This window comes from Propithecus coquereli, unplaced genomic scaffold (assembly GCF_000956105.1).
Source record: "Propithecus coquereli isolate 6110/MARCELLA unplaced genomic scaffold, Pcoq_1.0 Scaffold164, whole genome shotgun sequence".
NCBI classification, from domain to species: domain Eukaryota; kingdom Metazoa; phylum Chordata; class Mammalia; order Primates; family Indriidae; genus Propithecus; species Propithecus coquereli.
Window position 1 is genome coordinate 1,846,087 of NW_012140969.1, and position 16,187 is coordinate 1,862,273.

The window sequence follows — 16,187 nt, forward strand, 5'->3', positions numbered from 1 at the left end:
CAATCCGCCTGCCTCGGCCTCCCGGAGTGCTAGGATTACAGGCATGAGCCACCGCACCCGGCCTAATTTTTCTATTTTTAGTAGAGATGAGGGTCTCACTCTTGCTCAGGCTGGTCTCGAACTCTTGACCTCAAGCGATCCAACCGCCTCAGCTTCCCAGAGTGGTAGCATTACAAGCATGAGCCACCACACTTGGCCAGTTTTGTATACTTGAAACTTGCTAAGGGGGTACATCTTAAGTGTTCTCACCCAAAAAAAGAAAACGGTAACTGTGTGAGCTAGTGGAGATGTTAATTAGCTTAATTGTGAATATTCTGCCATGTATACATATATCAAATCATCCACTTGTACACTTTAAATATATACAATTTTTAATGGCTTATAACAATTATGATATATTTGTTCAAGAGGTACAGAGCTGCCCTGCCCTCTCCAGGTGCACTACACTTCCAAGCACCTTGATCTATTCACCAGCCCAGTAGCTCCTCTATACTATTTTTTTTTTCCCAGAAACAGGATCTACCTCTGTTGCCCAGGCTGAAGTTCAGGGGCTTGATCATAGCTCACTGCAACCTTGAACTCCTGGGCTCAAGTGATCCTCCTGCCTTAGCCTCCCGAATAGCTGGGACTACAGTTATAAGCCACTGCTCGCAGCCTCTATACAATTTTTTAATTGTCAACTATACATCAATAAAGCTGGGAAAAAATAAAAATAAAAACCTAAAATAGCAATTAAACGATTAAAGAAATAGAAGAATACATTATGAATACAAAACCAACAAATACCTTGTTTATGACTTCTGCAAGCTACTTTTTCCTAGAGCACTTGTCACGGTTTCTGGTTGCACATTAACGAATAATCCAGGCTGGGCCCAATGGCTCACCTCTGTAATCCTAGCACTTTGGGAGCCAGATCCCATCACTACAGGACAAGAAAATTAGCCAAGCTTGGTGGTGCACGCCTGCAGTCCCAGCTACTCAGGAGACTGGGGTGGGAGGATTGCTTGAGCCCAGGAGTTTGAGGTTACAGGTTGCAGTAAGCTATGAATGAGGACACCACTGCACTCTAGCTTGGGTGATAGAGCAAGAACCTGTGTGTTAAAAAAAAAAAAGACATCAAATTGTACGTGTAATATATGTCCAGTTTATTGTATGTCAATCATACCTCAATAAAGCTATTTTAAAAAGAGCTGGGGCATGAGTGTTTTATACAGAGAGGAGGGCATATGTCAACGCCCTGGGTCAGAGTCTACTACTACTTTAGGAGAACTGAGAGATGGCCAGGTAGGGTGAAGTGGGAGGAGTATGGGGAAGATACAAGTAGAAATTAAAGAGATCTCATGTATGATAGTTGAGACTTGAGGGGGAAAAAACCACCAAATTTTTAGCTAATGTTGTAATTAATCTTTCCTGACCTTGAAGTTGAGAGCAATTGAAGGCAAAGGCAACTGAAATTTCCATTTTCCCACCACAGTTGTCTGATCTGCTGATTAAACCCCAAAGGGTCCTGGAATATGTAGTCTGCAGTAAACCCCAGAGGATCCTGGGATATGTAGTCTACAGTGTTCCAGCTTAAAATGTGCTGTAATGAAATCAAAGTTACAGCCCTGCGTTGTAGATGTAGTGCTGGGGCTCGCAGGAGGGACTATTATTAAGTTCCTTAAACGGGGAACATCCTGAACGTATGTACAGTTTTATTTGATTTATAAGAAATAGCATTTGCTCAGGAGTTTTGAAGAATGCTAATTTTAAAAACAGGAACAAGGCTGGGCAGGGTCCCTGTAGTCCCAGCTACTCGGGTGGCTGAGGCGAGAGGATCCCTTGAGAGCCTAGGAGTTTGAGATCGCATTGGATCGCTAGGATGACACCACTGCGCTCTAGCCAAGGCAGCAGAGCGAGACTCTGTCTCAGAAAAAAAAAAAAAAAAGACATATTATAAATCTGCAATAATTATAATAATGAAGTTGGTACAAAAATGGATATTTAGGTCAATAAAACAGATGTTTGAAGAAAATATATTTTGAAAAATTTATTGATGACTCCACAAATCGGGATTCTTGGGGTTTTTTGGTTTTGTTTTGTTTTTGTTTTTTAAGAGACAGAGTCTTGCTCTGTCACCCAGGCTGGAGTGCAGTGGTGCGATTGCAGCTCACCGCAGCCTCCAAGTCCTGGGCTCAAGCGATCCTCCCGCCTCAGCCTCCGGAGTAGCTGGGACTACCGGTGGGCCACCACCACACTCTGCTACCTTTTCGTAGAGATGGGGTCAACTCTGTTGCCCCGGCTGGTCTCAAACTCCTGACCTCAAGCCATCCTCCCGCTTTGGCCTCCCAGAGTGTTAGGATTACAGGCATGAGCCATGGCGCCCAGCCAGGATTCCTGGTTCTAACAGAACCAACAAAAACCAACTGTTGTTAATTTAGGGGAAACGGAAATTAATTGATGGGTGGGAGACAATTAACGACTGGATAGGAAGCTGCAGAAAATGCCAAGAACCAAAAGTCCTTCTTAAATATGATACAAAAGAACCATCAAAGGAAAAGAATGATACATTCGATTGTGTCTAAATGTATAAAGAACTACTGGAATATTTGTTACAACCACTTTCCAGGGCGATCTGTCAGCATCAAGAAAAACTGTGCCTACCCTTGATCTAGAAAATTGCGCCTCTTAGCATCCACCTGAAGAAATACACACACTTGTGCCAAAGGAGACATGACTAGGAAAGGGTGTTGTAGCCTTACCTGTACTTCTAAGAAAATGGAAACAACCTAAACATCTATCCATAGTGGAAGAGATAGCTAAAACAGAACATTGGGTAGCTGGGTAAAGGAATGTGACCACAGTCCTAGAAGATCTGAGGGGGAAAACCAAGTTGCAGCTTATACCCAACATTATGCCATTTATGTAAAGGAACACAGAACATTGCTGCAAAGTATTTTTTTTTTTTTAAGATTAAAGAGGGCTGGGATGGAGAGATAGTAAAATTTCAGCTTTATATGTAACGTTCTAATTTTTTTAAGTACTAGTTACATATTTAACAGTTAAAGAGAAATGAGCATGACCCCACAGGGCTTGCATGATCTGGCCCCCTGACTACATCTTGGTTCAGTCTCTTCATACCATGTTCCACCTCCCACGTAGAGCTTCATCGACACTTGCCTCTCAGTGCCACAGGACCTTTGCACATTCTGTGCTGTTTCCTGTCCAGAATCTTACACTTCAAATGCAGTTCCTTTGGATTTCTGTGAGAGAAGCCCCTTCTTCAAGAATGCTTTTGCAAGGCCTCTAGCCTAGGTCAAGCTCTTGTCCCTTTGAGAGCTTACCTTTGATAGTAATGACATACAATTATGTGATTATTTTATTAACCCCAGTTCCACAAGAAAGGGATGATGTCATGCTTGGTCCACATTATGTCTGAACACCCCACTTCATGCCTGGCACAGAGCAGACACTATTTGCTGGCAGCGAATAGTTCTTAAGTGGCTGCCTCTGTGAACTTTCCTGAAACAATTGTATCTTGAGGCTGCAAACCTCACACACCCAAAACCCAGCCCATCATCACTTCCCTTCTGACTCCAGCCTCCTCCAGGCCTCTCTACCATTGGCTGTTCGAGCTTGAAACCCAGGATCATTCTGGATTCTTCAACCTGGAGATCTCATCATTCTCTTCACGTGTAGATTCTACTTCACGCCAACAGCCACCTGCCCAATCCAAATGCCATCATCTCTCACCTGGACAACTGCAGATGTCGTTTATCTAGTCTTCCCAATCCACTCCTGTTCCCAAGCCATTTCCACCTGGCTCCCAGAGCCATCGACTTCAAAATGCAAACTTAACCGTGACCCCCGTCGGCATGTTGGTAGTTATTGCTTCAACATCTGGCTTCCCTGCAGTGTGACAAACGCTCTGGGACCGAGGAAGGGTTCCAGGCTGCTGGCCCAGTGTTCAAACTGGGAAAGTCCCAGGCAAACCCGGATGAGTTGGTCACCCTTCCCTCCTGCTAAGCTGGGATTTCCACGAGGGCAGGAATCACCGTGGGCTAGTTCACTGCCATCGCCCCAATGCCTAACGGAGTAAGGACTGGAAAAAAGCTGTTTTTCTGGAGTTGGAAAGTGAGTGCAAATACTCACCTTTGTTGGTCGAGCAGCTGCCACGGGGTCTAATGCCCAGAAGGCATCCAAGTACCATTTTTTGCAGATAAGGAACTGTTCACTTAAGGGCTGATACCCTAACTGCTATTATTATGTTCAATCAGCTAAACCTGACTTCAAGACTAGAGTGCTACCCCTTTTAAAAGGAAAACACGACCCCAGGCCGGGCTGTGTGGCTTCTGGCCACCATATTATGTGTAAATCCTCTCAGCTGTAGATGAGGTTGCTGTTTCTGGAATTTTCCCGCTGCTATACACACTGACTCCATGGGACCTCTTTAATATTTCCTTCTCCCAAATGCAGCGGTACAGTGCGTTGTGGCTGAGAATGACTGCTTTGGTGTACTCCACAGGTTGAATGTGAACTTCACCACTTAGTGGCCTTGTGGCCTTGGGCAAGCCACTTCTCTAGACCTCTGCTTCTCTACCTGCAAAAAGAGTTCAGGGCCGGGCACAGCAGCTTGCACCCGTAATTCTTGCATTCTGGGAGGCCGAGGCAGGAGGATTGCTTGAGCTCAGGAGTTTGAGACCAGCCTGAGTAAGAGCGAGACCCCATCTCTACTAAAAATAGAAAAATTAGCTGGGCATCACCTGTGGTCTCAGCTACTCGGGAGGCTGAGGCAGGAGGATCGCTCGAGCCCAGGAGTTTGAGTTTGCTGTGAGCCAGGAGCTATGATGACGCCAGTGCACTTTAGCCCAGGCAACAGAGCGAGATCCTGTCTCAAAAAAAAAAAAGAGGAAAAAAAATGTTTCCTCTCTAAGCTACTCAGAAAAACCTGTGAATTCCCCAAGAGTTGGGGCCATACGTCATATGTCTTTTCTCCAGCCCAGCACAAATAGTTGATTGGTAGAAGAACACAGGCAGGCCACATGCTACCCCCACACAAATTGTTCAGAAGGGACCAGGCAGTGGAACCCCTTGCCTAAGATAACAACCAAGCAGCTTCATTTCTGAGAAATCCCTTTGTCCTTTTAATACCCAGGCACCTAAATAAAACAAAGGTTCAGTCTGTGTTATCATAGCACATAACAAATGGCCGGATAGATTTTCACTAATTTTCAAAGGCATGTTGGAGATGGTTTCCCTTGAAATATAAACTGCATGGCACATAGGAGATTGACCTCGGGAGTCCTAGGAGATGTGTCAAGGACTTAGGTCATTGTCTTCCAAGGCAGCTGAAACTGGGAGATGATTGTGTGGCTTGCCTACAGGGACAGAGATGCCCTACATATCAAAATGCAATGGGCAGAGATAAGAAACTGGTTTCAAAGGCAAGCCCTAAATGAAGACTCGAGTGCATTTCAGGAGAAGAGCCCTTTCTGTTGCCGGGTTTTAAGATCTCCAGCTAACAGCTGGGGTGGAAGACACTAGTTAGTTTGTTCTTTATTTTCCTTGGAAAGTTACACGGTTACTTATCAACAAAATAACTGCCCAGGGCAGAGATATCCAGTGGCTTCTATGTACAAGACCATCCCCGGGAACCACAATTCCGGAGGGGCTGAAACCCCTAAGTCCTCACTGGGTCCCCTCCTGGTCTCCAGGAATGAATCACAAAGCTGCCAGGAACAAAAACCAGCCTGACCTCAGCGCCTGCTTTCAACCCAAAGGGAAGTGATGGCTGCCGGTGTGTGACCAAGGCCTATTTTCTGGCCAGCACTGTGGGGGCCTCTCTCCTGGGGTGTCCACCCATTCCACACCCCCTCCCAGGCAGGCTGTCTTGGATATTCCTGGGACTGCTTCAAAGGGCTTGTGGGTTCCTGTCCTGGCCTTCCTCTTCTTTCGACCTGTCATTGTAACACTGAGGCATCCCAGCCTCCCTTCCTGGAGGATGAAGAGTATCTGCACTGGGGCCTTTTCTTTTGTCCCTGTTTTTGTACAAAAACAACAATACTCTCTGTCGGACCTTTTTTTTGTTTCCCCCACCCAAAAAAAAAAAAACAAAATCGGCTCAACAGGTACAGTTCTGCTGGTCGATCTGCTTCCGGCAGGGTTCCATGGTGACAGCGACGCCCACCCCACTCCTGCCGGACGTCATGCGGGTCACCTCGCTCCAGGTGTCTGTGTCTGGGTCGTAACACTCCACGCTGTCCAGGAATGTGTGACCATCGTAGCCTCCTGCAGGGAGAGCAGAGGGGATGGTCACCACAGGTCACACCACCTCAGAGGGCAGGGGAAAGAGAGGAGGAAGAAACCATGAGAAGCAAAAGCCACCTGTCCCCCTAGTAGGTGGGGCTAGTCAGCATTCTTCTTTTTTTTTTTTTTGAGACAGGGTCTTACTGTATTGCCCAGGCTAGAGTGCAGTGGCACAATCATAGCTCACTGCAACCTCAAACTCCTGGGCTCAAGCGATCCTCCCACCTTAGCTTCCCAAAGAGCTGGGATTACAGGCATGAGCCACCCATGCCCCACCGTGGACTCTTCTCTATCCCAAGCCTCACCGAGGACGTAGATTCTTCCCTGGTGCACGGTGATCCCCAGGGCACTTCGCCGATGTTTCATGGGGGCTACAAAAGTCCACTTCTCTGTTTCCACGTCGTAGCGCTCCACGCTGTTCAGCTGGTCCTGACCGTCATATCCCCCCGCAGCATAGATACAGTTGTGCAGGACACAGACGCCTAAACGGCACCACACAGAGAGGGTGACTCTGGGGCCTAACCTTGGGGCCCCAGCCACCACCATCCCTGGGGGAGCTCTCCCCTCACCCTACTCCCCTCTCCCAAGGGAACCCTCAGAAACAAAGCTGGGAGAGAGGCTGGGACTACAGCAGAATCCAGCTCTTTTGTGGGTGCCACTGGGTAAACGTTGGAGCGCGATGGTTTCACCCCGGGACTGGGTGGGATATTGCCTGGACACTCCCCTCCCCACAGTCCCCACCCACCTGCCCCACTTCGGATGGTGTTCATGGGTGTGATCATCCGCCACTCATTCCTCTCTGGGTAGTAGCACTCCGCCGAGTTAAGGCGGTTTGTCCCATCAAAGCCACCAACAGCATAAAGGAGACGGTTGAGGACGGCCACTCCCACCCCAATCCTTCGTGTCAGCATCGGGGCCACCAAGTGCCACTCGTCCCGCTCCGGCTCATACCTGCAAGGGCATAAGAACAATGGTGACAGCAGCCATCAGAGCTGACCTTCGTGGAATTCTCACTGTGGGTTCCATACCCTGCTCATTCTTCATACGCTTGAACTCTTTGATCTTCACAGCCATTCTCCAAGGAGCCAGGTATCGGCAGCTCCATTTTCCAGATGAGGAAACTGAGGCTCACAGCCATTAACTGCATGAGGTCACACCCACATCTGTTGTACCCCAGTGGCTCCATGACACCCCTGCTAGGCCCTGTGCTGAGTCCCACCTGTGTGACTTCACCAAACCCCACCCAGTCACAGATGAAGACAAGATGGAGTGGCAGAAAGGTGAAATGGCATGTCTGGGGTCACCAAGGAGCGGTAGAGTTGGGGTTTAACCCCAGAGCCCCAATTCTAACAACCAGGCTACTGCCAAGAATGGTTTTTCTCAAAGTGTGATTGATGCTCAAAGAGTACATAAAGGATGAGGTTAACAGGCCAGCCGTGGTGGCTCACACCTGTAATCCTAGCACTCTGGGAGGCCAAGGCAGGAGAATCGCTTGCGGTCAGCGGTTCAAGACCTGTCTCTACTAAAAATAGAAAAAATTAGCCAAAGAACCAAAGATTAAAAAAAAATTAGCTGGGTGTGGTGGCACATGCCTGTAATCCTAGCACTCTGGGAGGCTGAGGTGGGAGTTCAAGACCAGTCTGAGTAAGAGTGAGACCCCATCTCTTTAAAAAAAAAAAAAAAAAAGAGATGGGGTCTCACTATATTGCCCAGCCTGGTCTTGAACTCCTGGGTCTCAAGTCATCCTTCCACTTTGGCCTCCCAAAGTGCTCAGATTACAGGCATGAGCCACTGCACCCAGCTCAATACTTTCAAACTGATAGAACATTTTCCAAATCTGCACAAAAGAGCTATATGGGTTTGTGACCATCCTATAAGCGTTAACAGTGCCAGGCACATCATCCAGGGTCACTGACTGTAAATTTCCCAGTTTAGCTTCACCTTGAGACGTCTCCTTCCTGAAGGCAGGGAGCAGAAACCAGCACTCAACACCGGCGAGAATTTCTGCATCCCAGCGGCTTGGAACCCTTCAGTAGCAGGACCCTAGAAGCCCACCCCTCCGGGCCCTGGCCACTCACCTCTCCACGCTGTTGTGGTGGATGCAGCCATGGGAGCCGCCGACTGCATAGATGTGCCCGTCGATGACGCCAACCCCGATGCGGTTGCGTGGCACGCTCATGGGGGCGCAGGGGGACCACTGGTTGGTCATGGGGTTGTAGCAGTCCAGGGCGCTGGAGTCGGTGTTGCCATCAGGCGAGTTGTTCCGGCCGCCCACTGCGTACAACAGCCCGCCCACCACGCAGCCGGCCAGGCCGCTGCGTGGCACCTGCAGGTCCGCCAACTGGAGCCAAGTGCCATCGCTGGGGTTGTAGGCCTCCAGGTAGCTAAGGGACTGGCGGAAGTAGCCGCCCGCCGTGTAGATGAGCCGGCCCACCTTGGGAGCCCGGCAGGGCATCACCTGCGTGGGCTTGTGCAGCGTGAGCTCCTGGAAGATCTTCACCAGGTAGTCTTTGCAGCGGGAGTCAGACTGCAGGATCTCGCACTTCTGCAGCTGCATCTGCAGGAAATGCGGCGTGAGCGAGTGGCAGCGCACCGCCCGGAGCAGCGCCTGGACGTAGAAGCGCCGCTGCTCGCAGTCGTACTTGACCCAGTCGATACAGGCGTGGAAGACCTCGGACTCGCAGCGCACGTTCAGGTCGTCCCGGCTGATGAGGGTCACCAGCTGGCAGTGGGACAGGTTGAAGAACTCCTCTTGCTTGGCTACCTGCAGGGGGCGGGAAGTGGGACGGGCTGACTCCTGTGTGTCTCCCCCACCCCTCGCCAAGCAGGACCTTGGACAAGTTACTCAAGGTGCCTCTGAAGGTCTCGGTGTAATCATCTGCAAAACGGGGATTCGAATAGTATGAACCTCATAAATTGAGGATTAGCCGGGCGTGGTGGCCGCGCGCCTGGAGTCCCAGCTACTCGGGAGGCAGAGGCAGGAAGATGGCTTGAGCCCAGGAGTTCAAGGCTGCAGGGAGCTATGATCGCGCCACTGCACTCCAGCCTGGGCGACAGAACGAGAGACCTGTCTCTAAAAAAATAAAAATAAATAAATAAATAAGTTGCGAGGATCAAATGAGTTACAGTACCTGCCAGGCACTCAGATAAGTGGGCAAAGATGCAATACACTATGTATACTTTTGTATCATTTGGCTTTGCAACTCTAAGACTATGTCACCTATTTTGCTGCTGTTGTTGTTACTATTTTCTGCTCCAAGAAGCAGGGGTCTTCATTTTTTTTTTTTTTTTTTAAGAGACAGGGTCTCGCTCAGAAAGCCAGGCTGGAGTACAGTGGCACCATCGTAGCTCACAGCAACCTCAAATTCCCCGGCTAAAGCAACCCTCCTATCTCACCCACCTGAGTAGCTGGGATTACAGGTACGAGCACACCTTTTTTTTTTTTTTTCCAAATGAAATCATTTTCCAAAAGGCCAGACTGAATCAAAGGGGGAAAAAAGCAGCGGTGATAGAATGTTTGAGAATTTTAAAAAGTGCCTGCCACTGAAGAAACCACCATGAGCTGTAATTTTGGCCCTACCACTTTCAGAGTCTCACTCTGTTGCCCAGGCTAGAGTGCCATGGCGTCATCCTAGCTCACAGCAACCTCAAACTCCTGGGCTCAAGCGATCCTCCTGCCTCAGCCTCCCGAGTAGCTGGGACTACAGGCATGTGCCACCATGCCCGGCTAATTTTTTCTATATATTTTTAGTTGTCCAATTAATTTCTTTCTATTTTTAGTAGAGACGGGGTCTCGCTCTTGCTCAGGCTGGTTTTGAACTTCTGAGCTCAAACAATCCGCCCGTCTTGGCCTCCCAGAGAGCTAGGATTACAGGCGTGAGCCACCGCGCCCGGCCAGCCCTACCACTTTCTAGCTATGTGATTTGGGTATATCGTTGAAATGCTCCATGCCTTGGTTTTCCTTCTCTGTAAAATGGAGATTGTCTTAGTGGCCACATCATAGCAGGGTTACTTCTAGGGTAGACAGGGCCCTGGACAAATATTTTTTGTCAGGCACCCATCTATATAAACAATTTCGATCTGGTACCCTAAGCTCATGCAATCCCAAGAAAAAAACACTGTGCAGGCCGCCGTGAGGGACCTACTTGCTGGACCACTTTTCTGGAAGCCACAGGCCCTAAGACTAATACCAGAGTGCATCTCTGGACCTGGTCAACCCCACATGTAGTGTAGCAGAGAAGAGAGCATCCATCCCCAAAGAGAAACGGGACCAGGGTAGCATCCACTCCAGCCAGTCCCAGACATAGGACTTAGAAAATAGGCCAGACACAGTAGCTCATGTCTGTAATCCCAGCACTTTGGGAGGCCAAGATAGGAGGATTGCTTGAGGCCAGGAGTTTGAGACCAGCCCAGGCAAAATATCAAGACCCTGTCTCTACAAAAAAATACAAAACGTAACCACGTGGTGGCACGTGCCTGTAGTCTCAGCTACTCAGGAGGCTGAGGTGGGAGGATCACCCGAGCCCAGGAGTTCGAGGCTGCAGTGAGCTATGATCACGGCACTGCACTCCAGCCTGGGGGACAGAATGAGACCTTATCTTTATAAAAAAAAAAGGAAAATTTCCAGGCAGGCACTCCAAAGCATGGACGTTGGTAAGGCTTGGGGCCTGGGGCACTGCCCTGCCTGCCTAGGCCGAAGGTCAGTACTGTCTCATAGGATGGGAATAGTCAATGATTTAAAGGTGAGTCACTTAGAACAGGGGCTAGTCTGCGGAGAGTCCTCAATAAACACTTATTATTATCACCTCTAGGGTCTAGTTGTTGGCACCCACGAATTAGGGCTGATCACTGTGATTTTTTTTTTAAAGAACTCTCCCATTTTCTGTTGACAACTTCCTTCACTGAAAAATGAAAGTGAAACCAAAAATTGCATGAGGACATTGCGTGGACCAAAGAACACATAACCGAGGATCAGACTTGCAGCCTTTTGTAGGTGTCCAATAAATATCTGCTGATTGCCTGAAAAGCCAGGCTGCCCTGTGCATCCCATGGTTTGGCAGCTGTTGTGTTCGCTGCACTCTGTCCCTGCTTTTGATCCCAGAGGAACCAGGGAGCCCAAAGACCCATGAAGATGTCACTTATCACCAGCTGTTAACTAGAAGCTCCCCACATGTGTAGACTAGGAGTTCAGAACCCCATTTTCCTCCAGCTCCCTGCCTTGGCTTTTCACCTCTCATTGGTCCATCCCTGGTCCTTCTGACACTGTCCCCAATTCCCTGCTCCAAGACCCCTCTCCTCGCTTACCTCCCCGAAGTGCATGTAGATGTACTCCCGGGCGCGCTGGTGCAGCTCGGTGCAGCCGATCTGCTCGGCAAAGTTGGCAATGCCAATGGCATTGCTGGGGTCCAGCTGCTGCACCAGGAAGTCACTGCAGGCGCGGACGACACTGTCGATCTGGTACATGACAGCACCGTTCATGACGTGGAGCACACACTTCTCGCCCATGGAGATGGAGGCGGTGTAGGCGAACTCGATGAGGCGCTCCATGACCTGGGGGTGGATGCCCTCAATGGACACCACCTCCATGCCCTGCTCCCGCAGCCCGTTGGTGAACATGGCCTTGAACACAGGACTGGATGAGGCCAGCACCACCTTGTGGGCCATGAACTGGGCGGCCGGTGCATCCTCATACTTGACCTGCAGGGTGACGTCACATAGCTGCTGGCTGAGCCGCAATTCATTCATGATGCCAAAGGCTTGTTTGGTGTGATCCTCCAGCGTATAGCTGAAGGTGCGGTTGCCATGCTGGGAGGGTGTCACCTCAGCCTTGCACTCAGTGGACGCGTACATCACCGTGTCCCCTGACCCCTTGGGGCACTTTGAATTCAGGGGCAGGAATCGGCTGCGGGCCCCAGCCCCGCTAGGCCTGGGTTCTGGCTGCATGGGGTTCCAGGTGACAAGGAACAACACCACCTCTGGCACTCAGGGACCTGGAAGAGAGAGAGCGCAGGGCTGGGGGCAGAACCTGGCGCTGGGCCAGCATGTGCCAGGCCTCCTTTTGTAAGATAAAGCAATTCCTAGGTTAGTTTTCCTTCCCAAGCAAACCACCTAAAGTGGAATCCATTTGCACTTGCAAACGTCCCCCAACCTCATCAGCCCAAGGGCCCATCTTAAAACATAGGGCAAGGCAGGAGAATTGCTTGAGGTCAGGAGTTCAAGACCAGCCTCAGCAACAGAGTGAGACTCTGTCTCTACAAAAAAAAGAAAAGAAAAGAAAAGAAAAGAAAAAACAGAAAAATTAGCTGAGCAAGGGGCTCAAGCCTGTAGTCCCAGGTACTTGGGAGGCTGAGGCAGGAGGATGGCTTGAGCCCAGGAGTTTGAGGTTACAGTGAGTTATGATCACGCCACTGCACGCATACCTGGGCAACAAAGTGAGACAATGTCTCCAATAAAACAAAAACAAACAAAAAAAGGTCAGATCATGTCTCTCCCCTGCTTTAAATCCTCCAACACCTTCCACAGTACTAAAAGTAAAACCAAACTCAATGACCTGCAAGACCCTATGCAGTTAGCCCCTGCCCACCTCCTTACTTTGCTGACTCTGTTCCAGCCATCCAGCAGCCTTTCCCTTCCTAGAGCATGTTAAGCTCATTCCTTCATTCACCTCACCAACATTTATTGAGTGCCTACTGTGTGCCGGGCACTGATCTGGAGAGTCAGGGAGGAATGTAGTGAGAGCTGATGGGGACAGAGGGGTTCATGGAAAGCCCTGGAGACTGGAGGGCCAGGGGACGAGTTTTGTTTTTAAAGCGGGGAGTGGGGGGTCTGCAGGAGGCTCCCCGAGTTCTCTCATCTTTCTGGGGCTCCGCTCAGAGTCCCCTCCTCCCTGTTTTGTTTTCATCACAGCGCTGCCAGGAACTCAGATGATCTCCTTTGCTTGTTGCCTGTTTGTTGAGGGGTGGACCGTCCCTCTCGCCCCCAGCCCCAGCCCTTCAAAGGCGGGGAGCCCCGTGTAGGTGAGCGTTGGGCGCACGCTCTCTCGCGTGCCTCCCTGTGTCGCGCCTGGGGCCTGGCACCACGCAGGGGTCGGCAAACGGGTGGCTGGCTGACTGCCCACTCCACTGTGCCTGGCGGAGCGCCCTCCTCCACCTGCCCCAGGGCGCCGCCTGGCCCCCTCTCCCGTGCCAAGGCCCCAGGTTTGCCTCTCGGTCGTTGGCCAATCGATCAACGGCGCCCTCAGGGCACCTGGCACTTCCCCCCAAGAAGCGACGAGTGGAGGACTGCGCATGCCCCGCCTGAGCCGCCACCGAGGCCTGGAGAAGGGAGGAAGTGACCCCGCCGCGGCCTGTGGGCTGCCAACCCGAGTGCAGACCAAGCCCCCCAACTCCCCAAGGTCCCCGGGCCTCCGTCTGAGCAGCTCTTCCTGAGTTCTCCGCCCAGCTCGCGTCGCTCCCGGGCCACCCCGCGAGTCGCGCCGTCCAACAAAAAGATGGGACCCGGGCCGCGCCCTCCTGGCCCTCCCGGGAGCCGCGGGGGGGACTTGGAGGCGCCCCGGGCCGTGGCGCCGCGTTCCCGGGTCCCCGGGTCCGGCCGCAGGGGCGCTCACGGCCCGCCGTGCCCGCAGCCCGGGCACAGGCCGCCTCACTCACCCTGCCATGGCCGCGCTCGCGCTCCGCCTCCGCCGCCCGAGCCCCGGCGCCTCCATCGCGGCGCGTGGGGGGAGGCGCGGAGCGTGCAGGTCACCATGACTAAGCAGAGCCCGGCACCGGCCGTGTCAGAATAAAAGTCCCCGCGGCCCCTGGCCTGCGGCGGCGGGGACGGCACGGTGGCCGCTCCCCAAGCCCCGCCCCCGCCTGCTGTCGCCAAGCTGCGCAGCCCCAGCGCGGCGACCACGGCGCCCGCCATTGCGGCGGGGATGGGGACCGCAGTCCCGGGCGCAGCCGCCCGCGTGGAGGGAGCCGCCAGGAATCAGAGCCCCCGAATCAGGGCCCGCACGTCCCGACCCGCACCTGGGATCGGGCGGACACCCCTCCCGGCCGCTGCTTCCCGCGCGCTCACTCCGGCCCGCGCGTCGCCTCCGTAGGGGTGCCTCGGGCAGGGGGTGCCCCGGGCGCGCAGCGGCTCCAGGCACAGCGGTGCCACCTGCGCACCGCGCTTCCGGGAAGGCCGACGGGCCGCGGCCCTGCCAGGGCGGCTCCTGCCTAACCCTTCCCTGTCCGGGACCCGCGGGCGTCTCCAGGGCGACGTGGCCGGCGGGGGTCGCGGCCGTCTTGTGGGGGGCAGCCTCGGGACGCCCGAAAAGGAGGCGGGCAGAAGGCGCGGCGGGGAAGGAGCGGCCATTCCCCGCCCTTCCCGCAGGTGCTGGGCGCCCGTCGGCGCGGGGCGGGTGGTCGGGCGAGGGCGCAGGTCCTGGCCCCCCTTCGCCCTGTCCCCGCCATCGGCCCGGTTTCGTCGCAGGTCGTCCCCGCGCCGGGGTGCACCCCTTGGCTGGCGCTTCCCCCTTTAACTCCGCGCAGCGCAGGCCTCACGGTCCGGCGGCCGCAAGATCCAGCTAGAATTTATCTACCTGAGTTTTTTATTGTCTCTATTTTTTATTTACCTCCAATCAAGACGCGCGTGGCGCTTACCTTGGTGGGGTTCGAACCCTGGATCTGCCGCTTGCTAGCTCTGTGTCCGTGGGCCATTACTTAAAATTTCTCCACGCTTCACTTTCCTCTCTGTAAAACGCGAATAACAGCACCTACCTGCTAGGTTATCGTGAGGACTAAATGCTAAGGCTTGTGCCCAAGAGATGTGAAACCGGTGGTATTTTCCATGGCTGGGGTTACTGATCTATGTATGCCGTTTAGGATGTAAAGTTACGTTTTAAATAAATGTATTTAAATTTAGTTTAAAGAGTCCATCTAAATGAAAAGTAAGTGAATAATAAAAGAAACGCTAGGTTGAAGAGATGTTGATGTAAGAAAGGGTTCCTGGAGCCCCCTGGGTGAATTTGGAGGATTCAATGACCCTCCAGATTCGGCGTGTGGGATTAACCGTCTGCAGAAGAGCTGGGCTGGTTTCCCCAACGCTGGTTGAATGTAGCTGCAGTTCCGGACAGCTCCTGAGGGGGCGCTCTAGCATAGTCGGCGAATAGGTTCAGTCGCCAAGGTTGACCCCAGCACCCTCCTGGCAAGCTTGGGAAGGCGACTTGTCATATCTCTCCAAAGCAAACCTACAGGCCCCGAGAGCCAGCGGTGTCTCTTGTAGAGATTTAGCCAAAGTACAGTACGATGTGTGCAATGGCAAAGCATGGGACCCGATTCACATGTCCCTCTTTAGAGGCCCTGGCTTGGTGGCGGCACACCCATGCTGTGAAATACTATGCAGTCAGGCAAAAGGAGCAAGAAACTTACTATACGGATATTTACCTCAATTTTTAAAAATGTAAAACAAGAACAAGCGGTGTGGGCTGGGGATGATGGCTCATGCCTGTCATCCTAGCACTCTGGGAGGCCAAGGTGGATCACTTGAAGTCAGGAGTTCGAGACCAGCCTGAGCAAGAGCGAGACCCCCGTCTCTACTAAAAATAGAAAAAATTAGCCGGGTGTCATGGTGTGAGCCTGTAGTCCCAGCTACTTGGGAGGCTGAGGCAGGAGGATGGCTTGAGCCCAGGAGTTTGAGATTGCAGTGAGTTATGATGGCGCCACTGCACTCTACCCAGGGCATCAAAGTAAGACTCTGTCTCAGAAAACAAAAAACAAAAAACAAAATACAAGTGCTGTGGACTGAATTGTGCACTCCCTCCCACTCATGCATTTAAGACCTAACACCCAATGTGATGATATTTGGAGGTAGGGCTTTGGGGAGGTAATTAGGTTTAGATGAGGCCATGAGGCCTTCTTTTTGTTTGTTTGTTTTTT

The 16,187-nt window shown here is 52.0% G+C and overlaps 1 protein-coding gene across 1 annotated transcript; it reads right to left on the minus strand.

The window, feature by feature from the left end:
* Positions 1-5,127: 5,127 nt before the first annotated feature.
* KEAP1 (kelch-like ECH-associated protein 1) lies at positions 5,128-14,139 on the minus strand. Its single transcript, XM_012641305.1, has 6 exons — positions 13,935-14,139; positions 11,590-12,275; positions 8,364-9,049; positions 7,031-7,236; positions 6,591-6,767; positions 5,128-6,267 (listed from the first exon to the last, which is right to left on the minus strand). The coding sequence occupies exons 2-6, from the start codon at positions 12,226-12,228 to the stop codon at positions 6,101-6,103; spliced, it is 1,875 nt and encodes a 624-aa protein (XP_012496759.1). The 5' UTR covers positions 12,229-12,275; positions 13,935-14,139; the 3' UTR covers positions 5,128-6,100.
* Positions 14,140-16,187: the final 2,048 nt, after the last annotated feature.

What these genes read in the sequence shown, in the direction of transcription:
- KEAP1 (XM_012641305.1), bottom strand. Translation starts at nt 12,228, where the DNA reads ATGCAGCCAGAACCCAGGCCTAGCGGGGCTGGGGCCCGCAGCCGATTC. An exon ending in TCTACATGCACTTCGGGGAG is followed by an intron (nt 9,050 to 11,589) that starts GTAAGCGAGGAG and finishes CGCCCCCTGCAG; the next exon opens with GTAGCCAAGCAAGAGGAGTT. An exon ending in CACCATCCGAAGTGGGGCAG is followed by an intron (nt 6,768 to 7,030) that starts GTGGGTGGGGAC and finishes GGTGCCGTTTAG; the next exon opens with GCGTCTGTGTCCTGCACAAC.